At 39.5% G+C, this 26,195-nt stretch overlaps 1 protein-coding gene across 1 annotated transcript in view; it reads left to right on the plus strand.

Annotated features, from left to right (window-relative positions):
- Window positions 1–932: 932 nt before the first annotated feature.
- Window positions 933–26,195, plus strand: part of LOC149149237 (alpha-glucan phosphorylase, H isozyme-like) — a 319,983-nt gene continuing 294,720 nt past the window's right edge. The window contains exons 1-4 of the mRNA XM_089440496.1: window positions 933–1,222; window positions 1,305–1,425; window positions 2,526–2,784; window positions 16,403–16,582. Of these exons, the coding sequence (XP_089296622.1) occupies window positions 2,575–2,784; window positions 16,403–16,582 (390 nt within the window). The 5' untranslated portion in view covers window positions 933–1,222; window positions 1,305–1,425; window positions 2,526–2,574. The remainder of the gene's footprint in view (window positions 1,223–1,304; window positions 1,426–2,525; window positions 2,785–16,402; window positions 16,583–26,195) is intronic.

Raw genomic sequence — 26,195 nt, forward strand, 5'->3', positions numbered from 1 at the left:
TTGGTAATACAATACACTTGACATGAGCAAAACCACCCTCTCATAAAATTATAACTATATAATTAACCATAAAAATGTAAATATACCAAGCACTATATAATTAACCATAAAAATGTAAATATACCAAGCACTACGTATAACATTCACCCATTATATTAGCAAAAATTAAAATAAAATCCATTATTAACCAAAATACCATTTTATAATGAAATTTCATTCCTACTCTCTACATAATTGAAATATAAACTAGTATAGATTTCTTTTAAACATAAATCTAACATGAAGTTAGAGGAACTTCTAAAGAGTACAAAATACACTAGTATAATTTTTGATTGTTTAAATTGTATTTTTAAAAAATATATAAAAACCAAATAATAAAATATTAAAATTACTTCAAAAATTTTAACTATAACCTTTATTCTTTTACTTTTAAATATTTTATTATTTTCTTATTTAAAATATATTTTAATTTTATTTATTAATAACACAGCTCAATTCTACCTTTTGAAAAAAAAACACAGCTCAATTCTATTCTAGATTAAATACCGATATATTTACACCTCTTTATTCATATTCATATTAGGTGGTAGAATAAACTTCTCAGCTCAACCAACAACCTCATTTGGGCTTTTCAAACCGGGGAAGAAGCCAATTAACGAAAGGTTCGCTAACGACAATGAACTGAACTCTGAAATTTACCTTCTCACGTGACATTGGTTGATCGTTGCCCTTGCTGTCCCATTCTCATGTAGAGACGTGGCGGAAATGGTTAGCAGGACGGGTTAAGACTCCGCAGTTTAACGTTCGATCCGTTTTCGATATCGTGATAACTGGACTGGGCAACCGTGAGAGCTCCACGTGTCACATATAAGATATCATCGTTAACCAACAAATTCCTTCGCATTTCTCATTTCAATATTGCAGGAATATACCACTTGGGTTTTGCATCGTGCCTGTGGTTTGCTTTGGCCGGTTTGGGGTTAATATCCTTAGTTTTTAACCTCCCTGTCCTCGTTTATCTCTCCAGTTACTCTGAAATTTATTTATCTCCGATTTGTGTTTCTTTTATGACGGATATTTAATTGAACTTTTTCTCGTGCTAGTTTTGGAATTTAGTTTTCTTTTGTCTGGTTTCTGTAGTCTATACCAGTAGAAACCCTCTCAAGGTTGCACAATTGCAGTTCTTCTTATCGATTCTGGTGGAGTGCTTGTTTGCAGCATGGTAATAGCATTTTCATGCTGATAAATATTTTAGTATTGTACGTGTATTGTCAACTAACCGATGCTTACACTAGTAATTGCAGATCCACAGATTTGAGGGCCTCGCAGATTAAAGCTCGAAATGCACCACATTGGAGAGAAAATAATTTATTTTTGAAGCATTTCTACGAAGATCAGAGAGGAATTTGAGTTACATTGCCTTCGGTACTAACTCAGATTTCCTTGAAGCTGCATATCATTAAAGCAATTGCATTTTTTTTATAAATTTAAACTAAATATTTACTCTGGATTTCTGTAATTCATTAAACTCGGAAAGAAATCGAACTAAATAACTACTCTGCATCACTACAATTCATGAAGTTTTTTCATATTTGGAGCTTTGTGCTTCGCGTGAATGAAATTTAAGTATCAATATATGTTTATTTTAATTTATACTCTGTATTTGCCGCATGAGCATAAATCTCATGTTTTTCCCCGATATATTGAAACTAACTTGATGTGTGTTGGTGAGATGGTCATTTTGCTGCCTGCAATAAAGATCTTGCATTTTTCTATTAGGTTCGTCTGTGTAATTCTGGCGGCAAGTAGAGAGCTTTTAGATTTTTATGATAAAATTAGTGCATGCCTTGGTGTAACCAAGCGACTTTTTTTGTTTTTTACTTCATTTTATTAGAAGCGAAAAATGTTGTTCTGTATTGCTGCCGGCATCTAAGATTTATTTTATACGGTTATACGAAACAAAATTTGATGATATTTCCATTTACAAAATAACAGATGCAAGTTCATCAGAATGAATTTCGACACTGATTTGTTGCTCTTTCGCATAAGGTTCTCTTAAGGTTAAGATGAAATAGCTTTTCTTGAAAGGAGAGTTCAGTATTTTTAAGTATCTCGTCATCTGCTATTTTGCCATGGTCCATTATATTTTGAAAAATTTAGTTTTTGTCAATTTACATTGCTCTCATGCTTTACTTCAAAATGTTCTGAAAAAGCTAGTTTACATAAATTTACTCAGATCCTTTGCTTTACTCCAAAATCTTCTGTGCAATTTAGTTTATTTCTCTTTACCCTAAGGACCATTCACATAATTTCTATATTAAGCTTTATCTAAATAATAAATCCTTCGGTCAGTAGTTACTAGCATTAGTTGTAATTAACACGACAGTTTAAGCTAAGCTACCAAAAATCCTAGAATGAACTAAATATCTTGTTTACTCATGTTCTCTATTTTATAATTTGGATGTAAATTATCATCATAGGTAATCCTTCGTTGTTTCTTACATAATGTGCTTTTTATTTTGCAGTAAGTCTTTGAGTATTGGAGCCAGCCCAGTAGAAGCATAGAACAGGGCTATGGCATCGACAACCGAGGGCAACAAGTCTTTGAAGGGAAATCTCTCCGCTGTTCCAACTGTGGCTCATCCTACAGCCAAAGAAGCTTCAGAGGTTGCAGCTAACATTAAATATCATGCTCAGTACTCTCCTCATTTTATGCCTTTAAAGTTTGACCCTGAACAGGCATTTTATGCCACCGCCGAGAGTGTCCAGTACTTCCTAATTCAAGTACATCTCTAAACACATTCACAAGTTAGTTTTATTTATTTATTCTGGATTGGAACAGGCAGATATATATTGTTCTGTCTGTAAGAGGCCTTGTTTACATATATTTTAAGTTACTGTGGCCTTTTGTTTTGACATGGTGCGGTATGCTAATTTAATTTGAGTTTCTAAAAATAAACAGCTCTGAAAACATAGTATCCAAATTAACCTTTACGACATAGTTGTAGGTTTACTACAACCAAAATGACAAGATTATATATTCATAGATGTCATAAGCGCGGTTTGGACTTTGACAGCAACCATATAATTTGAAACAGTGGGATGATCAGATAACTGGTGGTGGGTATTTCTTGCTTTAGTTACTTGGCTACTTCATCTTTCTGCTGCTGCAAATCACCTGTCTTTGATTTTCTCCAGACCGAGTTTCATGCGTTCCATGCAGATATTCACTGTTGGAGCCAATTGCATCACCCTCGGACCACTGGCTGTAGTCATGTTAGGCTTTAGCCATTCAATACAGATTGCTTGGCTACCTTCATTCAATTCTCTATCTGATTCAATGGTTGGATCTTCTTCTCTGTGGGTTTCACCAGCTTCTGCATGTTGTGCAGGTCATAAAACTGTGAAGCAAAACCTACAAATAAGTCTCCCTATTCTTCTCTCATCTCAGCCATGGCTCATCTCAGCCATGGCTCACAAGACGGAAACTGTTCCTGTGATTCCTCCATAAGGCATATTCTTTATCCACACATCCTGCCCTTTCTTCCCTTTTTCTTTGAGCTTTTTAATGAAGCACACCGTCAAGAGCATTGGAATATTTTGGCTTCTTTTTTGTGTCGGAGCCCCTTGCAATTCCTTTTCTTTAGTGCTCTTATTCCTTTTCCAATTTTCTTTCCTATTTGTCTTCTTCCCATTTGTCCTTCATTTAGAAATCTTATACAACATTACTTCTCATTGCACCAACGAGCCTGCTGGAAAAAAAGATAGAGAGACATGCTGTACTAAGTGTCAGACAGACGTCTGTAATTTGATGGCTATTGGTAGAAATCACTGTTGTAAGACAAAGGGGTTTCATCCCTTGAGTGGAACACATTTTTTATGTAACTTACTGGAGTTTTTATTCACGATGAGGGTTTTCTTGAGTTTAAAACTGTGTTGTGTGTTTGCCTGTTGTGGGTTTAGAAATCTTATGCAACATTACTTCTCATCACACCAACGAGCTTCCTGAAAAAAAAAATGATACAGAGAGACAAGCACACAATGTCAAACAGACATCTGCAATCTGATGGCTATTAGTCAAAATCACTGTTGTGAGATAAAGGGGTTTTATCCCTTGAGTGGAACGCATTTTTTATGTAACATACTGGAGTTTTGTTCCCGATGAGGGTCTTCTCAAGTTTAAAATTGTGTCTGTTGTGTGTTTGCCTGTTGTGAGCTTAGAAATCTTACGCAACATTACTTCTCATCATACCAATGAGCTTCCTGAAAAATTTGATAAGAGGGACAAATCACACATCAGTGTCAGACAAATTTCTGTAATTTGATGGCTATTGGTGGAAATCACCGATTGTAAGATAAGTGGTTTTTATCTCCTGAATGGAACACATTTTTTAATGTAATATCTGCTTAATATGTTAATAACATACTGGAGTTTTTATTTCCCGTGAGGGTTTTCTCAAGTTTAAAATTGTCTGTTGTGTGTTTGCCAGTGCATTCTGCAGTATTTTATGGTTTCTGTAGGCATTTGAACAGTAGTACTGAAAATCCATTCACGAGTGCCATTGGGAGATATAAATTCACCCACTGGTTAAACAGATCACACGTTGCACCATGTTTTGGGGATGGCAGGAAGGGTAAACTGGGGGAAGGGTTTCAAGGATGAATGGAAGGCACTTCTAAATTCCTAGGGCACCAGTGGACATGAATGACAATTAATATTTAAAAAATATGAAGTATTGAAATTTATAAATTTTCAAAACATAGATTCTGAAGCATAGAACTCTGGTACAACTCAATAAAAATAGCGATTCTTAAATACTAGGTCCAAAATACCTTGTCTATATGGATATCTAAAACCTGAAAAGAGTAGTAGATATAGGGTACAAGAACCTACCAAAGATGTGAGTCAAAACTGCCATTGCAGTCATCCCTAAGTTGCATGAAACGTGGCCCTAGGGGTCGTTTCCTCCTGGGAAACGAAACGAAACCCGGAAACGCGTACCGTACGACCTGGAAACGTGTTTCCGGCCGTACTGCCACGTTTCCCGAAACGGAAACGTGGCAGTACGGCCGGAAACGCGTTTCCAGGCCGTACGAGCCACGTTTCCCCAAATTTATGTGTTGTTTTTAAAAAAAATATTAATTTGTTTTTAAATTTTTTTTAGGTTTCCGGGATGTTCTAGAAACCTATTCCAAAGTTATAAAAGAGCAATTTGTCTCATTCTCTCATCACACTATTCAGCAAGTCGTTTCTCTTGGAGACTGGCAGTTGTTTCAGCTAGGGTGTTTTGAGCAGTGAGCAAAGTAGATTTCAGCAGCAGGAGAAAGAGATTTCAGCAGCAAGAAAAAGAGATTTCAGCAGGAAATTTCATTATGTGATCATTCATGACTCATGAGTAAATGTGATGTAAATTTAATCTTAATGTTTAAATGTAATAAATTATAATCATATAATGTAAATGTATCATTCATGCTTTATGATTGCACATATATATAATAATAATTTTTAAATATTTTTAATATATATATATATATTATTATATATATTCGCATTTCCCCGTTTCCAAAATTTGGGGAGGTCCGTTTCGTTTCGCTTCCCGTTTCGGAAACTCGTTTCCATTTCCCCGTTTCGTGCAACTTAGAGTCATCCCCTTTTTGAAAAAACATAATATATAGTCTTGTGGCATGCTTTACATAGACAATATTTGTCATGTTCTGAATCCATGTAGTGCAAGTAGCCAGACCGGCTGCCAGTTTGGATCGGGGGTGTCCAGACCTGCTCAAACCATTGAGGGACATCTCCTAGACCTCCACCGTTTCAGAAATAATTGTTGAGGGGATGTAACAAGCCCCCCACATCCTCAAGTATGTTCCCATGTAGTCCCCATGTCCCTGTGGATAAGGAAACATAGGGGATGTCCCTAGGGGTGTGGGTTTTCACCCATTTAACGTGACATGCAAAAGGACTATCATGTTATAGTTTGTTGTACTCTGTCTTAGCATATTTAAAGGTATCATCCTTTCTTTATGATGCAAATCATCTTCAACATGGGAATCGTGAAGGAGTGCCTCCGTCACCCAAGACTTTTAAATGTCATGACACTTGACAATCTTCCTTTTGTGCCCCCTTAATCTCTTGCTAGAGGGACCATGTCATGTCCCTTCCCAAATAAATTTGTAACAGGTTTTGGTCTCCCCACAATTTTGCATAAATTTTGATGAGTAAAGGAACCCAAGCATTTTTGACTTAGGAACTTAGGAGAAAGGAAGGCTGAATTAGATTGCTAGTGGAAGGTGGGGGCCACCCACGTGGGAAAATGCACTTGGGCAATTTGAATTGCCTTGGAGGGGAATCGAATGGCTTGGAGAGGGGCCCACATGGGGAAAGGAAGGCCCACGAAGATATAAGGAGGAGGAGCTCCCCAACTCAAGGTATTCATTTGCACATCGAATTCATTTGTGTTGCTCAAGCTGCTTAGCCGAGTTACCTGGCTGTTTAGCATCGAGTTTCTCAGGCGGGAGACTCAACCTTTCCTTCAGGGGACTTCGAGTGCCACCCTAGGAAGGCATTTCACACTACCTTGGAGGAGAACCAGAGGAGATTTGTGGCCACACCACTTTGCCTTTGATCCAGCAGAGCCTATTTCTGAAACACACAGAGGTGATTGGGAGTTCATCTGGGCAACACTTGCTGGGAAAGTTTGGGGAGTTGGAGTTACAACAAAGGATTAGCCTTTGGGAGGAGTTTTGGAGTAGGAGGTTGGAGGTTGTTGCGTTTGTGTAGCTTGAATTACAGCTATCATGGGCTGCGCAAAGGGCCATTCTGGGGCTCACGTGGGAGTTGATGGAGAGAGCTATGGAGCTGGGGTCAGTTGGGAAAAGGGAGGAAAGCCATAGGGGATAGCATCTCAGTGTTTGGGGAAGATTTGGAGGGCCTTCCCAACCATTTCTAGACAGGTCGAGATTGCTAGTGTAAGAAGGAGGATGTGGTCCTTGGAGGTCGATTTTCAAAGGTCTGAACTAGGCCAAACCCTTTCTGGGTTTTGGTGGGTTTTTGTTGACGAGCAAGGAGTTGAAGATGCAGAATTTTCTAAGCATAGGAAGCAGGGTTTACAACACATCCTATTTCTGAAACACGCAGAGGTGATTGGGAGTTCATCTGGGCAACACTTGCTGGGAAAGTTTGGGGAGTTGGAGTTGCAACAAAGGATTAGCCTTTGGGAGTAGGAGGTTGTTGCGTTTGTGCAGCTTGACTTACAACTATCGTGGACTGCGCAAAGGGCCATTCTGGGGCTCACGTGGGAGTTGGTGGAGAGAGCTACGGAGTTGGGGTCAGCTGGGAAAAGGGAGGAAAGCCATAGGGGATAGCATCTCAGTATTTGGGGCAGATTTGGAGGGCCTTCCCAACCATTTCTAGACAGGTCGAGATTGCCAGCGTAAGGAGGAGGATGTGGTCCTTGGAGGTCGATTTTCAGAGGTCTGAACTAGGCCAAACCCTTTCTGGGTTTTGGTGGGTTTTTGTTGAGGAGCAGGGATTTGAAGTTGCAGAATTTTCTAAGCATAGGAAGCAGGGTTTACAACACATCCTTTTCAACAGGCAGCACAGTTTTTTGGGCAATGCAAATCACCTTTGGAGCAGTAGTTGGGTAGCACTAGGATCACCATTTGCTCACCTGGGTTTTGTCACGCTTTTCCTTGGAGACAAGCCTAAGTGCACCATTCCATCACTATTGTATTTTCTCCAGAAATATTTAATAAAATGGTTCAGATGTTCCCTATTTCCAGTGCTTTCATGGGTGTTTACTGTTTATTGATTGTATCTCATTTATGTGTGCTGGTTTGTCTATTTGCTTTGTGTATCACTGAATTTCCTAGTTAGGAACATTATAGTGGTATCAGAGCCCAGATCTTGGCTCAGCTGTGGGGAGTTTCTCCTATGAGTGAAGAGGACCGACAAAATATTATGTATAGGAGGCAGAGGTACTGAAGCAGAGAAAGAGAGCTGGAAATCACTCCAGACACGGAGGACAGGGGAAAGGTAGTAGTAGTAGAAGACATGGGAGAGCCCAAGAGCAGGGAAGAGATGGCCTTTGATAGCCTCTTGAAGGCTCTGAATGATTTAGCAAAGGGTCAGAAGGAAATGCTAGAGGAGATCAAAAATGCAGAACCGGGAGAGAAGCACTCCTAGGGGGTTTCTATTTGGAGAGACTTCGGGGGCCTCTCAACAATTCGACCATCCTTCACCCATTGCACAACCTCCATCAGCGAGTGGGCCAACTCGAGCTACACTGCCCTCTTTCGTGCCTTTGGCACAGAATGAACCAACAGGGGTCGAAGATCCTTCACAGATGGGAGAGCACTTCAGGGAATGGCAGTCCATGGGAGCAGACTTCAGGGAAGCACTCTCTTTCAGAGATTTCTGCAAGCTCAAGCAGAATGAGAAGAGCAAGGGCTATGGAGGATAGAGCATGTAGAGCTATGAGTTGTAGCGGACTATTGGGAGGATGTACTTCCCCACATACGATGGCACTGCCAAGTGCACAACTCGGGCCTAGGTAGAGAAGATGGACACTTATTTCCAGCTCAACCGGATGACGGAGCCGAAGGCCATCAAGATGGCCACGTTGCACTTGGAAGGGGAAGCCCACGACTAGTGGTTTCATGGCTTGACTACCTTGGGGCATGCCAATGTGACTTCATATGAGGATTTCACCAAGAGGGTTGTGGAGTGTTTTGATCAGAGGGTTTTAGAGGCTTACTTTAGGGAAATAACCCAACGCCGACAAACAGGTAACCCAGAGCAGTACATATCGGAGTTCTTAAGAGTCTCAGTGATGGTGTTGGACCTATCAGATGCTCGGAGGGTGTACACTTTCATAGAGGGCCTACTCGAGCCCCTGCGTGGACTGGTGAAGTCACGCAGACCCTCCACGCTGCAGGAAGCAGTGACATGTGCTAGAGATTTATAAGGGGCCATCCCCAAGTCACGAGCACCCTTTCCTGCACGTACTCCCTACCCCCAGAAGGGGAGTGATACTAGGCCACCACCACAGAGAGCAGCCCAGGGGCGTGGACAGTTGGATGATGAGACTCAGAGGGAGCTATTGGCGTTGGGCCACATCAGGCTGAGTTCCAGTCCCTTTGCTTCTTCATTAGTGTTGGTGAAGAAGAAGGATGGAACCTTGCGCATGTGCATTGACTACGAGCGCTCAATAGGAAGACATTGAAGAACCGATACCCCATACCTCGCATTGATGAGTTGATGGATGAGCTTAGAGGAGCCAAGTACTTCTCTAAGATAGATTTGCATTCGGGGTACCATCAGATTAGGGTGAGGGATCAGGACATCCCCAAGACAGCCTTCCGATGCCATTATGGGCACTTCGAGTTTTTGGTCATGCCCTTTGGGTTGACCAATGCCTCAACTACCTTCCAGTCATGTATGAACCATGTGTTCCGGAGGCAGTTGAGGAGGTTTGTATTGGTGTTTTTTGATGACATATTGATATACAACAGAACTTGGGAGGAGCATCTCCAACACCTGGAGGAGGTGCTGCGTATTTTGGAGGAACAACAGTTCTATGCCAAGCTATCCAAGTGTGAGTTTGGCCTGACCGAGATGCTCTACTTGGGGCACATTATTGGCGCGGATGGGGTGAAGGTACATGAGGAGAAAATACGAGCTATCCGTGATTGGCCGGTACCTAGAGATGTGACAACGTTGAGGGGCTTCTTGGGCATCTGCACGTATTACCGGAAGTTTGTCAAGGGGTTTTCGCAGTTAGCAGCTCCTCTCACAGATTTGACTAAGAAAGGGGCTTTTGCATGGACTAATGGGGCACAATCAACTTTTGGGCTTCTTGGGCATCTGCACGTATTATCGGAAGTTTGTCAAGGGGTTTTCGCAGTTAGTAGCTCCTCTCACGGATTTGACTAAGAAAGGGGCTTTCACATGGACAAATGGGGCACAATCAACTTTTGACCACCTCAAGGAGGTGATGAGCAGTTGTCCAGTATTGGCACTTTTGGACTTCTCCCAGCCCTTCACTGTGGAGTGTGATGCATTCGGAGAGGGAATTAGGGCAGTATTATCTCAGGATGGGCACCCCATTGCTTTCGAGAGTCGGAAGCTCTTACCCCATGAGAGGTCATATTCTATATATGACAAGGAGATGCTGGCCATCATGCATGCCTTGGCCAAATTTCGACAGTATTTGGTGGGTAACAGATTTCGAGTGAAGACTGATCACAACAGTCTTCGTCACTTCATGGGGCAATAGGGCCTCAACGACAGACAACAGAGATGGGTCAACAAGGTGCAGGCCTATGATTTTGACATAGAGTATGTGCGGGGGAAACACAATGTAGTGGCTGATGCCCTATCTAGGAGACCTGCAGGCCTCTCACTCATGAGCATTTGCCATGATTGGAAGGCCCAGTTGTTGGTAGAGTATTCCAAAGACAGGAGGGCATGTGAGATTCTGGAGGGGACCCACGCAGATGAGCACTACTGGGTGATGGACGAGGTCATCTACTACAAGGGGCGCATATTTCTGGTTCCCAACTCGCAGTTGAGGGAGAGAGTGCTCCAGGCAACACATGACTCACCATTGTTAGGGCATTAGGGGTTCAAAAAAACATACATGGCAGTCGGGAGTGTTTCACATGGAAGGGCCTCAAGGGGGACGTGTTGAGGCACGTACAGGAGTGTGAGGCATGTCAGAGGAACAAAGGGGAACTGATTCACCCCGCCGGGTTATTGCAGCCGCTCCCCATCCCTGAGGGGAAATGGGAGAGTATCTCCATGGATTTCATCATTGGGCTCCCCACAGTACAGGGCAAGGATTGCATCTATGTGGTAGTTGATCGGTTGACTAAGTATGCCCACTTCTTCGCCATCCTGACCTGGTATTCAACTTCACAGGTTGCAGAGCTGTTCTTCAGGGAAGTCTTCTGGTTGCACGGGCTTCCTAAGAACATAGTGAGTGACCGGGACAATAGGTTCATGGGAGGATTCTGGTAGGAGCTCTTCAGATTGGTTGGTACTGAGCTCACCCCTAGCACGAGCTACCACCCCCAGACAGATGGCCAGACCGAGCGAGTTAATCAATGGCTGGAGGGGTACCTTAGGAACTACGTGACTGGGCAGCAAAGGGCTTGGATTTGATGGCTGCACTTGGGCGAGTATTGCTACAACACCACCCATCACATGTCCATCGGTATGACTCCTTTCTGTGCTTTGTATGGTTATGATGCATTATCTTTTGCTGACATTGTTTTTGGAGATAGTCGAGCCCCAAAGGCCAAAGACTAGATCCTAGAGAGCCAAGACATTCTCAAGGCTCTCAAGGACAACTTAGTAACAACACAAAATCAGCAGAAGATGTACGTTGACAGGCACCGGACTGAGAGACACTTTGAGGAGGGGGATTTGGTGTATCTCCGGTTACAACCATATAGACAGTCCACCTTGAAGCAAAAAGGGGCCGAGAAGCTACAACCACATTTTTATGGGCCGTACAGGGTGGTCAGACGAGTTGGAGAGGTGGCCTATGAGCTGGAGCTGCCTCAGGGGAGTAGGATTCACAACATCTTCCATGTCTCATGCCTCAAAAAGGTGTTGGGACAACAGGTGACAACAGTAGTAGAGTTACCCCCACTAGACAATGAGGGACATCTAGTTTTGGAGCCTAAGGCCATTTTGGAGACTCGGGAGAGTAGGCCGAGGAGAAGGACCATCAGGGAGTTTTGGTTGCGTTGGAAGAACCTGCCAGATGAGGATGCCACATGGGAGGGTGAACACATTTTGGAGCACCTAGCACTGAAGTTGCTTGAGGGCAAGCAACATTTGGAAGGGGAGGATGTCATGTCCCTTCCCAAATAAATTTGTAACAGGTTTTGGTCTCCCCACAATTTTGCATAAATTTTGATGAGCAAAAGGAACCGAAGCATTTTTGACTTCGGAACTTAGGAGAAAGGAAGGCTGAATTAGATTGCTAGTGGGATGTGGGGGCCACCCACGTAGGAAAATGCACTTGGGCAATTTGAATTGCCTTGGAGGGGAATCAAATGGCTTGGAGAGGGGCCCACATGGGGAAAGGAAAGCTAACGAAGATATAAGGAGGAGCTGCCCAACTCAAGGTATTCATTTTTGCACATCGAATTCATTTGTGTTGCTCGAGCTACTTAGCTAAGTTACCTCGCTGTTTAGCATCGAGTTTCTCAGGCGGGAGACTCAACCTTTCCTTCGTGTGACTTCGAGTGCCACCCTAGGAAGGCATTTCACACTACCTTGGAGGAGAACTGGAGGAGATTTGTGGCCACACCACTTAGCCTTCGATCAAGCAGAGCATATTTCTGGAACACGCAGAGGTGATTAGGAGTTCATTTGGGCAACACTGGGGAGTTGGAGTTACAACAGAGGATCAACCTTTGGGAGGAGTTTTGGAGCAGGAGGTTGCTGCATTTGGGCAACTCGACTTATAGCTATTGTGGACTGTGTAGAGGGCCATTCTGGGGCTCATATGGGAGTTGGTGGAGAGAGCTATGGAGCTGGGGTTGGCTGGGAAAAGTGAAGAAAGCCATAGGGGATAGTATTTCAATATTTGGGGCAAATTTGGAGGGCCTTCCCAACCATTTCCAGACAGGCCGAGATTGCTAGCGTAAGGAGGAGGACGTGGTCCTTGGAGGTCGATTTTCAGAGGTTTGAACTAGGCCAAACCCTTTCTAGGTTTTGGTGGGTTTTTGTTGAGGAGTCGGGAGCTGAAGTTGTAGAATTTTCTGAGCATAGGAAGCAGGGTTTCTAGCACATCCTTTTCAGCAGGCAACACAGTTTTTTGGGCAGCGCAGATCACCTTTGGAGCAACAATTGGGCAACACTAGGATCACCATTTGCTCACCTGGGTTTTGTCACGCTTGTCCTTGGAGACAAGCCTAGGTGCACCATTCCATCACTATTGTATTTGCTCCAGAAAGATTTAATAAAATGGCTCAGATGTTCCCTATTTCCAGTCTATGTTGTAGGAAACGCCTAAAAAGGTGGCGTACTGGTACCAGGGAAGGCCTGAAACGCCGAAATGGCTTTGAAACGTGGCCGAAACGCCGTTGGCTGTATTGTACGACGTTTCACTATTTTGAAATCTCGTACCGTACGACTAGCAACGTTTCGGCCCCTTTTCCGCTGCTATAGGCCACGTTTCGGGTAGCAGAAAGGTGAAATTAATTATTTTTTTACTTTTTTCGGCCAACTCAAGGGGTGAAGAAGGGTGTGGGCCCTTTCTAACACCCAAATGTCCAGATTTAGAGCTCTCTTTCTGATCTAGATATTTGTGCCTGTGGTGGTGCAAGTGCAACTGGAAGTACTAATAGAGTTGCTTCTTCTATTGAACAAGCATCTTGTTCTATCTTTGCTGATGAGGATGAGGAGGTTATTAGTAATGATATCTTAATGTAGCCATAATTGTCTTTAGCTCATGTTTTATTTCAGTTTTAGCACTTATAACCTCACATATAAAGGTTGATTTTGGAGCCTTGGATGTAAAGCCTCATCTATAAAGGCTAATTTTGGATATTTGCATCATGTAATCATCTATTGGAGTTAATATAAATTTGGATTTCCTTCTAAAATGTCATTTATATGTGTCATTCTTTATTTTCTTGTAAAATAATGTGTTATTTAATATTTGACTATATATATGACGTTTCAGCCGCGTTTCCATTTTCCGGGGGTCACGTTTCAGGCCGTCACCGTTTCAGAAACTTCTAGATGTTTCGACATTTCGTGCAACTTAGTTTCTTGTGCTTTCATGGGCGTTTATTGATTGTATCTAATTTCTAGATGTTGGTTTGTCTATTTGCTTTGTGTATCACTGAATTTCCTAGTTAGGAACATTATAGACCAATCATACATTGTGATATTGTTCACTTGCTTTAGTCTTGACAAGCTGTATGCTACAATATTCTCCTTGCCATCCTTGTAAATGAATTAAGGTTGGATTTTTTTTTAAAACATTGCCTAGGTCCCAATTTTCCTTTGGTGGAAATTTTGTCAAAAGCTTATGGCCTTTAATTACTTCAAATTCATTGTCTTTAGATAGTGCTTCCAAATCTTAATGTAATAGACAATATTTAGGTGGTACCAGTGTTTTACGAAACAACCGAGTCAAAACCGAAACAGCCGAGCCAGTGCCTGGCCGGGTCGACTCGGTGGCTGAAACGGTTCGGCTGGCCAGATTGTTATCGAGCCGGTGATCGACTTGGCCAGCTTGGTAACAACCCGGCCAGCTCGACTGAGCCTGAGCTAACTTGGCTGGCTCGGTCACCGTGGCTGAAAAGCGGCCTGCTCTAGCTAAGCTATGAGGTATTGGCAGCATGACTATCATGAAATATCAGATCTGAAATAAATCGTTTGCAGACCCTAATCATCAAGAACAAACCTAACAAATAAGCCTAAAAACACTTAAACACTACATACTAATCGCAAGAATAATCTTAAGTATTTTGGGCTCTTGTCTCATACATCTTTGGTGACCAATCTTGATTTTGAGGACTGATATCATTGCTACAGTTGACTGATTGCATTGTTCAGTGGTCTGATTTGAGTTTGCAGTAATATTTCTAAGGTCTAGCATAAGTGCTCTTGGCATTTGACGTGATTGTTGTGCATTGGCTCTTCCTCACTTGCATTTGTCATTGATCTTATCTTAAGTGGACTGTCATACATTGGCAGTAAGCTACAACAATCTTATCTTTGTTGACAGTGGCACTGAATGTCTAATGCATATTTGACAAATTCATTAGCATTTGGGCAGCAGACTCATAAGATATTATCATTGCTATTGGTTTCTCTCTTGTCTTGTCAAGGATAGCCTTGTTTGGTTACTAACCTTTCTTCTCTCTCATTGTGCATGGTTAAACTCTAGTTGCATCTCGTCTGCATAAGAATTTCTCTCTTGCATACATAAGTGATAAGGAGATGTTTCTATTGTTGCCATAATCGTCTCATTGAATAACATTAAAGTTCTTTGGTAATTGGATCTTGTAATCTTGGTTAACAAGTGATATTTGATATATTGGTTACAAGTTTATATCTTCATTAGAGAACTTTTTCACTTTGTAATCTCATTGAAGCAAATTTTAAATTGATCATCATTTGTAGAGGCTATTTCTAGCCTCCTCGGTTATGTGTTTTTGTTTTGATCTCTATATCATCATTCATGTATATATATCATCATTCATGTATATATTGGACAGTCCAATGGGTGCCATTTTGATATAATGGATATATTCATGAGCCTACTTTGATCATATGTTGTCTTCTCTCTATATTCTAAAGCTTTGTGTTTGAACTTTGGAAGCATGAATGAAAATCTTTAAAATTATGTTTTTTATAAAAAAAAAATATTTAATGTATTTTTTACGACCAAGTCATTGAAATCAAACCGGCCGAGTCGATACGGAGTCGGAGTCGGAGCTGACCCTCGGCCATTTCTGAACTGGAGTCAGAGTTTTAAAACATTGGGTGGTACTAATCATAGATGGGTTGTGCTCTTTTAGCATAATTAATCTTGTGGCTCTTATATGCTATCAATTTGTTACTTAGAGTAAGGATTGTCTTCATAGCTACTCCACTTGCATTTGTGGAGATGGTAAATGGTTTGGCTGGGTTTGACAACGTGACGATGGATTCTATGCTAGTTTTATATTCAGTAAGTTAAAACCTTATGCTAGTTTTATGGTCTTGGAGGGGTATTTTGACACTTTAAATACAAAAAAATAATTCTTTTGACATGTTACAATATGCCCAATGGGGTCTTCTTCATATGACAATGACTCTATTGACTTCTTGACTCTATGACAAACCCTAGAAGCACTCAATGAGTGCTTGACCTCTAAATAAAATGACCTTCAGCATGAAACCCATGCTACAAAAATTAACAATAATAATTTTTCTTTATTTTTACAATATACAAGAATCGAGAGTACATTTCATATTTATGAAGACCGAACCTAGTTACATATTTCAACAAGGCATATCTTGGTTATATGTTGTAATGTGCATCACTATGAAGTGGTCAAATTTTTGTTTCTACTTTTTGTGTTATGTTTTGATTAGTTCCATGCTGTTATTTATGGTACTATACATTTTATTTTGCGTTTCTGTTATCGTCACATCTCAAATATCTGAGATTAGGAACTACCACAAAATCAATTTGAAGGAACTTTAACAATCATTTGAATTTTTCTCACTTGTTTGCATCCAGTCTTTTAATTTAGTAATCACTAGGAAATTGCACCAGGACTTGTATTTTCAGTAGGTTAAACACAATTAAGATGTTGCTTTAGTTTGTATAGATGCAATTTAGCATATGATTTTACTGATAGATGCCATTGATGTGTACAGCGGTGGAATGAAACCTATGCACATTTTCACTGCGAGGATCCAAAGCAAACATATTATCTTTCAATGGAATATCTTCAAGGACGTGCATTGACAAATGCAATTGGAAACCTTGGCATCACGGATTCATATGCTGCTGCTCTCAACAAGTTGGGTCACGATCTTGAGAATATAGTAGAGCAGGTAGAGTCTATTTTAGTCCATTAATAGTTTCAAATGCTGTAGAATAAGTTTAAGGTTTAGACATCTGGGATTGAAGAAGATGCTTTACTAGAGGAAAGTGTCTTCATAGGCTCCTACCTTTTTTCTTCTTAATGTTGTGAAGTCTGATCTTATTTCTAAGGGAAACATCTCCCCTTTTCCTAATTCTAAGAATAATGAGGACGTTGTTGTTTGCTAGAGTAAACTCCAACTATAAATAAAAAGATTTATGTTCCTTCCACATGCAGTAATATCTCTGCTATTTTCTGCCTACTAATATGATTAATACAACTGATAAACTTTTCCTTTTAATCTTTCTGCGGAAAATCAGTAGGTTTCTTTCCAATTTGTATTTGTCCTAATGACTTGGGAAAGGTGTAAATATTTAGGCTTGTTACCTGACACAAGATAATTCAAGTGGCACTGGAAAGTGAATATGTCATGGGATTTCTATAAACTGTTTTAAGCACTGCTGTCTACAAAAGAATTGCAGTCATTTCTGTAGACATGCTTTTCTTTAGAACGAGATTCATTTTCTGGATGTGATTACATGTGTGATACAATGATTACTGATGGTATTGATTGTCCTAATTATGTGGCATTGAGTTTTGGCGATGGGGTGTTGTCATTGGGATCTACTCCCATTTTTCTCTAAATTGAGCCTTTGGCTCCTCATTTGGATGAATGTATGTAATGCTTAGATGAGCTACTGGGCTAGCGGCTTTGCAAATTTGTACTCTATTTTTCCAAATCTAATAAAGCAAAAGACTTTGGGGTTTATTCATGTAATGTGCTTCAATTTGTGCTTAATGCTCTACTTGTGTTAATTGATTTATTATTTCCATTTGCCAGGTTTTGGATCTATTGATGTAAGCTATCTTGCGTTAATTTTTGAGTTGGAGGACCACTCTAGAGGGAGAAGCACTAGAGGGTTTTTGGTTGAACCCCTAGCCTTCTTTTTCATTATATAGTCTAGTTCCTTCTGGATCTAATAAATTTTTGTCAAGTGTATAGAATATCTTTGTTTTCTGAAGCAGATCTTGAGCGTGGAGTAAGTTTTTGGTTGAACGAACCCACTCCCAAGTCGAAAGGAGCAAGAACCCACATTGATTTACTTCTCACAAAGTCTGATCGAAAGATTGAAAGGGGAATTTCTACCCAAGATCTCTAAGACGTCTCATTTTGAAATCAAGATTTACTTGTTTTATGTGCTTTCATTTACAGATCTAGCATTTTAGAGCTTAATTGAAGGGCTAAACCTTTCTTGGTTGCACAAGAGCGGAGGAGTCCTCATACTCTTGTTGCTTACATTTGTATTTTTATGTGTACATTCTTACTATTTTTATGACTAATTTTTCTTGCATTTGATCTGATCTTGCTCTTCTATGCTTGCAAGTTTATTGTGGAGGCTTGAGGACTAGGGTTTTGAAGACGATTTTAAGGGATCCGCAGGTGGAGGCTTGAAGGATCAAGAAATCAACATTTTTTTAGGCCTTTTCATACCCTTGGCCATGGATAGAAAAGAGGGTTTCTCTCCTTGTCTTGCACAATTTTCCTCTTGAAAACTTGGATGTCAAACCCTAGAGTGAGATCCATTGGAGGAAAAGCGAGTTTCCTCACTTGAGGAACTCTTCCATTGTATTGCTGAAGCATTGTAATATTTTTTTCAATCTCATATTGCATTTTGAGGAGTATTTGCTCCTTAGGCCTTTGTTGTAATCCCTCCTCAAGATCTAAGTTCCTCATTTCTCTATAAGAGGGCATTTCTAATAACAATAAAGGAACTTTTCTTCTTGAGGGAGCTTGGGATTTTCCCCTTGGCATCCCGATCTCCTCATTTGGAAGGAGGATTTTCAGGTGATTGGTGACTAACGTGTTTCTATTGTTTTGCTAGTTTAGTTACTTTCTCATTTCATCATCTAATTGCTCACTCACATGCTAGATCTCATCTCTAATTTGCGTCTTTCATTGGGCTATTTACTATTTAGCACATTGAAGTTCACTCATTTCATAGTTGATTTACTTGCTTAGATCTGATTGATTCACTGCTGATATAAATCATTTCATTGCTGATATATCGCTTATTAGTTATTTCATTGTTCATGTCACTATCTAAATTGTTTGCATTCCACATCTTACAATTTTATGCAAGTGTGACAATTTATTGAGATTTAATTGGCATTATCAACTCATAAGTAATCTTGTCTTGTATTAACTTGTTCATCTCACTTACATTTGCATTTTTCTTCTCTAAAATTTACCTCCAAGCATAAGCTTGGTTGATAGACTTTTAGGAAATCTTCCTCAACTTTCATTCAATTTCCCAAGATTTGAGTTTGGAGGAAAGGTAAAACGCATGACCTCACAGTTCTCTTGCGTGGCTAAGTCCCTTGTAGGAACGAAGGCATGTGGGTTGTCTTGAAGAACTAGGTGGGTATCGTTAATGAAGCCTTAGCTTCCTCACTTAGCCTTCTTGCAACCACCTCAAGTCCTTACCAAGTTGAAGGAATTGAGGGGAAGTCACACCTTAGAATAGGCATTAATAAAATTAACCAAGACCACTTTATTTCACACACTCACCTACAACTTTGGTTCACCTTGCATGTAATTGGTTATCATTTAAGCTCTTTCTCAAATACATACAAGTTGGATTGTGAGCATCTACATTTACTTGCAAGCATTTCACTTTATTTTCTTGTACTTGTTTATTTCATTTACATGCTCATATTGAATTTCCTTTGATGTCATTATATTATATTTGAGAAATTTCATTTTCAAGTACAAATTTCATTTACTTGCGAACATTATTTCCATTTAGTTACTCATCTTTCAAATTTGTACATAATCTCTTGCTATTATAGTCTTGGTATGATCCACTAACACTTATTTTTTGTAACTTCCACTTTTGTAACTTGTTGTAACTTGAAAGTTATATTTTATTGCAAGTATTGTGATTTCATTTTGAGCAAGTTATATTGGCACCGGTCTGCCTTGTAGGATATCTTGTTGAATCTATTGATCTATTTACATTGTTGATGTTTATATGCTCATTTGTACTTGCTAATCAATTCCATTTCTTTTCAAGTTATATTCAAGTTAATTGAGTGGTGAATTCTTAATTGGTTTACTAACTATCTCCTAGAACTTGTTAGATTTAACAAGTTTTCCTTAAAAATCTTCCTTAGGGTCTACCCAACTTGGCTTAGCTAGGAGAGAGCCTAGATAGAGAGAGTTGGGATAAGGTGACATCCCCTTCTCTGAGCATTGCCACGAAGAAGACACCTTGTGGGGTTGAGGATTTTTCCCACCAACCTTGGGTGTGCAATTTGTGTGGACACCATGACCAATGCTTGAATTGGTCATCCACAAACTTTGTATAGGCCTTCATTTCTAACACCAAGTGTGAAGGATGCCCTCAAGTTAGATCTCCTTTGCCAAGCAAGGACCTTTCCATCAATGAATGCAACTCTAAACCCTTTGTCTTCCATGAAAGAAATGGAGACAAGATTCTTCTTCAAGCTCAGCACATACAACACATCATGTAGATAAATGGTTTCCCCAGAATCCAAATGAAAAGAAATAGAGACAAACCCTTTGATAGGATGAGTAGAATTATCCCCAGGTATAATTTTCAAATTAGACTCCCTCTCAACCAAATTTGAGAGGATTTCACGATACCCAGTAAAATGCCTAGATGCCCCACTATTAAGTAGGCAACTATTAATGCTATTTGAAGATGAGCTAGAAAGATTAGCAACAAGATAATATTCAGATTGCATATTAGCAATATTATCAACATACCTTGTGTTCTTGGACCTCTTTTGAGGGCGTTGAGTCTCTTCAACACTTGCATGGGCAGTAGGACCTCTTCCTCTCCTTCTATTGTTGAAGTTGTTGTTGTTTCCATTGTTGTTGTTGTTATTGGGTCTTTGAGCATTTCTTCTATCAGGACAATCTCGGGCTATGTGGCCAAATTTGTCACACCTGTAGCATTGGACTTTGGACAAGTCCCTTCTATTATTGTTGAATGCTGGAGCTGGCTTCTTTGACTTCCATTTGGAAGGTCTTCCTTTCCCTTTTCCTTTCTTGACATTGGCTACAAAGGCTGTAGGTTCTCCTTCTTCTTGTCTCTGAATTCTCCCTCTGGAAATGAGCCTGGATTCCTCTTGAGTGCAATTGCCCAAAAGCTCATCAAATGTAGGAAGCTCTTTTCTGCAACTAATTCTTGTAATGAATGTCTCCCAAGACATGGGGAGTCCTCCAAGGGTCATTTGCACAAGCTCTCTATTAGGTATGACTTCTCCAATGGAAAGAAGTTGATCTCTTATTTGAGAGATTCTCATGAAGTAGGCTATTATAGATTCTGACTTGGACATCTTGATGTCACAGAGTTAATTCTTCAAGGCAATGACTTGGCTAAGACTGTTGACCTCATACATTCCAATCAATTTGTCATACATCTTTTTCAACTTCTTCAACTTGGACACATAGGTGACGAGATGATCTCTAAGGGAGTCAATGACGATCTTCTTGGCCTTAATCTCACCCTTCTTGTACTTGGATTCGACACTGGCATTGGCATTCTTAGGAGATTCAGCTACTTGGCCCTGCACATATTCCATCACATCATTCTCTTCAAGGGTAAGATCTAATCTAGCCCTTAATGCTCCAAAGTTGGAGGCATCATTCAACTTCTCTTCAATCTTGAAGTAGGAGGTAGTCATCTTGTCCAAGACAGTAGATCACCAATCAACAAGAGAAGTGTCTCAAGGGGTGTTCTTTGGTCTCCAATGGTTGATCTTCACCTCAGCTCTAATACCATGTTATTTTTTCACAATGTTCTAAGCTAATATAATCACTTAAAAGAATTTTTCACTTTCATTCATCCCAATAACAGTTAAGCAATTATAGATAAAGAATAAACAATAATGCAAAATAGAAGATATCCAAGCACAATGAGACATAGAGATTTAGGTCAGAGATTAGGGAAAAGCCCCATAAGGGGGTGTTGTCGCACAAAGTGTCCAGGCACCGCGACAATGCTTAGAGCAAGGGCTGTCACTCTAATCCTTATTCACTCCCTTTAGACTCTCTCCTAGGCAAGTCAAGGGGGGTAGTCCCTCGGGGTAAATGAATGAAGGAAACCTGTGGAACACAGGCTCTAGGAGACTTAAGGCTGAATAACTTAATGAAAATGAGACAAGCCCCTTCTATTATTGTTGAATGCTGGAGCAGGCTTCTTTGACTTCCATTTGGAAGGTCTTCCTTTCCCTTTTCCTTTCTTGACATTGGCTGCAAAGGCTGTAGGTTCTCCTTCTTCTTGTCTCTGAATTCTCCCTCTGGAAATGAGCCTGGATTCCTCTAGAGTGCAATCGCCTAAAAGCTCATCAAATGTAGGAAGCTCTTTTCTGCAAGTAATGCTTGTAATGAATCTCCCAAGACATGGGAAGTCCTCCAAGGGTCATTTGCACAAGCTCTCTATTAGGTATGACTTCTCCAATGGAAAGAAGTTGATCTCTTATTTGAGAGATTCTCATGAAGTAGGCTGTTATAGATTTTGACTTGGACATCTTGATGTCACAGAGTTAATTCTTCAAGGCAATGACTTGGCTGAGACTGTTGACCTCATACATCCCAATCAATTTGTCATACATCTCCTTCAACTTCTTCAACTTGGACACATAGGTGACGAGACGATCTCTAAGAGAGTCAATGATGATCTTCTTGGCCTTGATCTCACCCTTCTTGTACTTGGATTTGACACTGGCATTGGCATTCTCAGGAGGTTCAGCTACTTGGCCCTGCACATATTCCATCACATCATTCTCTTCAAGGGTAAGATCCAATCTAGCCCTCCATGCTGCAAAGTTGGAGGCATCATTCAACTTCTCTTCAATCTTGAAGTAGGAGGTAGTCATCTTGTCCAAGAGAGTAGATCACCAATCAGCAAGAGAAGTGTCTCAAGGGGTGTTCTTTGGTCTCCAATGGTTGATCTTCACCTCAGCTCTAATACCATGTTATTTTTTCACAATGTTCTAAGCTAATATAATCACTTAAAAGAATTTTTCACTTTCATTCATCCCAATAATAGTTAAGCAATTATAGATAGAAAAATAAACAATAATATAAAATAGAAGATATCCAAGCACAATGAGACATAGAGATTTAGGTCAGAGACCAGGGAAAAGCCCCATAAGGGGGTGTTGTTGCACAAAGTGTCCAAGCACCGCGACAACGCTCAGAGTAAGGGCTGTCACTCTAATCCTTACTCACTCCCTTTAGACTCTCTCTTAGGCAAGTCAAGGGGGGTAGTCCCTAGGGGTAAATGAATGAAGGAAACCTGTGGAACACAGACTCTAGGAGATTTAAGGCTGAATAACTTTCTGAAAATGAGACAAGTTCTGAATAACTGAGATGAATAAGACACAACCACAAGATAGAAATGATTTTTAGACTAGTGCCTTAGATGTTCAATTAACCACGAATCTACTTGAAGAAACACAATCAAGCTATTCAGAAGAAACAACGATCTTAACATGCAAAATAGTATAGCAATTAAATTCCGAAAGATCTAAATACCATGAAGAACCATGAAATTCAAATGCTAAGCAATTCACAATCCTAGAATTTAAATGATTTTTCTTTAATGACCGAGATCTAGAAAAATTTATCGTTCTCCTATAATCAATCTTTAGAGACAATTTAAAAGAATATTAAGCGTGTTTGACTATAGAGAAATGAAAATATCAATACCACACAATTTTCCTTTTAAATTTTACCTTTAACACAAAAAGACACCAAGAAGGAACTTTAGATTTAAAATTCAATTATTCCTTGGGCAAATTTTAATGTGTTAAGTTTTATGAGAAATTTAATGTGGTAAATGAAGAAATTAAATTTTTGATGTGACAAGATAAAAAATAAAAAAACTTTAATAAATTAAATTTTTTAATGGGCCATAGGCCACATAAAAATTTAAATTTTTAATGTGAAAGTGTAGGTCCTCTTTTGATTTAATTCATTCGCAATCTCAAAGTCACTTTTATTTTTTATTTTTTTAAAACAAAATCAAAATCAAAACATAAAATTCAAAGTCATGAATTATAATTGAAAAATTAAAACCAAAACCAAAAAAAAAGAAAAAAAGAAATGAGAGCAACCAAAACAAAATAAAATCGAAATCAAAGTTAAAAAATTGAAGTAAAAAAAAAGAAAAATCAAAACGAAAATAAAATTAAATCAAATTTTATTTGAAAAGAACCTAACCCTAATACATACACAAATGAAACAAATAGAAAAGAGAAATTGAATGTTTGTGAATGCCGTGTAGGTTTCGATGGCGGCAAAGAGGATCTTTGATGGAGGATGCAGGTTGAGAGGAGGGAGCTGTGGATGGAGGTTGACGGAAAGGAAGGAATGCACGAGATGCGGGGAAGAGAAGGTGCAGATGGAAGCAACGAGGAGCTTTGGCAGCCAGTAGGGAGATAGCACAAGGAGGAGGAATGAAATGCAGCGATGGCAGAAGATGAAGGGAGCTGTGACAGAGAGAGGGATGAGGGAGCATTGAGGAACACAACAGTGAGGAGGTGAGGGCAGAGGAGAAAAGGGAGTTGCGGATGGGCAGCGAGAAAGAAGGGACCGCGATCTGGGAGATTCGTGGAGCAGTGAGGGAAGGAAAAGCTACAGGGTAAAGGAAAACGCAGGAAGCAAGATGAAGAGAGGGCGAGGAGCTGGAAGTTTCGACAGCGGAGACAGGGAGCCGCAGATAGGGGTTTAGGCAAAAAAAATTCGAAATTTGCAGCAGATTGAAAACCCTAGGCAGCAAAATAAATTTTGAATTTTCTAGAAAAATAAAAACACAGCCAAACTTTGGTAGCTCAAACCCTTTAAAAAATTTTCCAAGAATTTTTTGATTAAAATGATATTCTTCTGCTTCAGTTTTGTCCTTGAAACACTTATAAAATCTCCATATTTAAATTTTAAAATCCTCGGACTATAAATTTCTCTAAAAAAAATGATATTGAGGCCAGATCTTACCCTTCAGGGCCTAGATCTGGCTTCAAAGAAATTTTTCCTTTCAGATCTATACTTGCAATGACTGAAACAAAACACCCAAACGATATATACAATGATGAAATTAAAAAACCCCAAAAACATAGTTAAATAATTACAATAATTACAAGCTGAAGGCTCTAAATAGCCAAATCTATCATTATGCCACACTTTTTTTTTTAGTTTTAAAAGGAGGTGCTAACTTGAAACCCTCATGCATCACAAAACAAAAATCTTATTATAAGCCCGGAGCTAATTTAGCTGGGCTCTTTAGGGAATACAGATCGGGAGTTGGCTAGTCCAACTGAAAACTTCCCCTAATGTCCGATAATATATCTCAAAGTTTCCTTGCAAAACTCGATCCAACCATTAAAAATAGAGCGAGAAAATAATATTTAAATTCAGACAAATAGAGATACTTGCTATTACGTTCAAAATTTAAATTTTATTCAAACCCCAGCGACTGAGCAAGATACCTTTACTCAAATCACTATTCAGAAGCTATCATCAATGACTTTAGAAAAAAATATGCATGAAATAGAACATCTTACAACATTCCCATGAAGAGTAACACCAACAGAATTAATCCCAAAGTCTTTCTTTATTATCCAGAAAAAAGATTACACAAGAGTTTCTTGCTTAGCGCACAACTCAGAGATCGGATAGATCGACTGTCAGATGACCTCCTATTTAAAGATAAATCCTCCAATGGCTAGTTCGAGTGATCCTTGTCAAAGTAATCTCGACTGTTGATGAAGATCAAAATTTATTTTAATATCATCTGTCGAAATATTTTATTTTCGAGGAAAATCAAAATTTTCATTTAAATGCATTTTAATTAATTCAAAAACAGAATTTTTGAGTAAATTTCCCCAAAAATTTGACTTTGACTTAACCCCAGCGATCAAAGGATCAAAGGTTTAAAATTTATAAAAATAATTAATTTACCTTAGTTTCGAGAAATCTTAAAATTTAATTTTTTAGGACCAATGAATTTTGCCTTTGGAAAATTTAAATTTACTTAGGACTTAGAATTAATTAAATTTCTGGCTTAGGATTTTAATTAATTTTGGGCCAGAAAATTTAATTAATTAACCTATGAGGGGATAAATTATTTTTCCAACCCTCAAATGTTTAGCCATGGTTTTCTAATTATGAGGGACCATGCGCTAGACATTTTACATCAAGATTTACATATTTTTACATCGTAAAGGGGGAAAGCTCATTTGTAACAAACCCTCACAGACTACCCGTTTCTGCGACACAAGTATAATCCAACAGACCAAGCAATTTGTAATAAAATAATCTAACCAAAGAGTTAGGATTATTCTCAAAATACTTTTACATAGACTCGATCTAGAACACTAGGACTCTGCTAAGATCCTAGCTTCAAAATCCATTCTAGCTTTGGGGTAAGACTGGAGGGAAAAACTCCGTCGATTATTCAAAAATGAATCGGTGAGACAAAAACCTCCTAGAATGGAGATTGTCACTAGAAAGGTAGGTTTACCTAGGTCGTTACATACATGACATGAGTCTGCTG

Source organism: Pinus tabuliformis, chromosome 9 (genome assembly GCF_031772625.1).
Source record: "Pinus tabuliformis cultivar Carrire ecotype Pingquan chromosome 9, CPIR1, whole genome shotgun sequence".
Taxonomy (NCBI): domain Eukaryota; kingdom Viridiplantae; phylum Streptophyta; class Pinopsida; order Pinales; family Pinaceae; genus Pinus; species Pinus tabuliformis.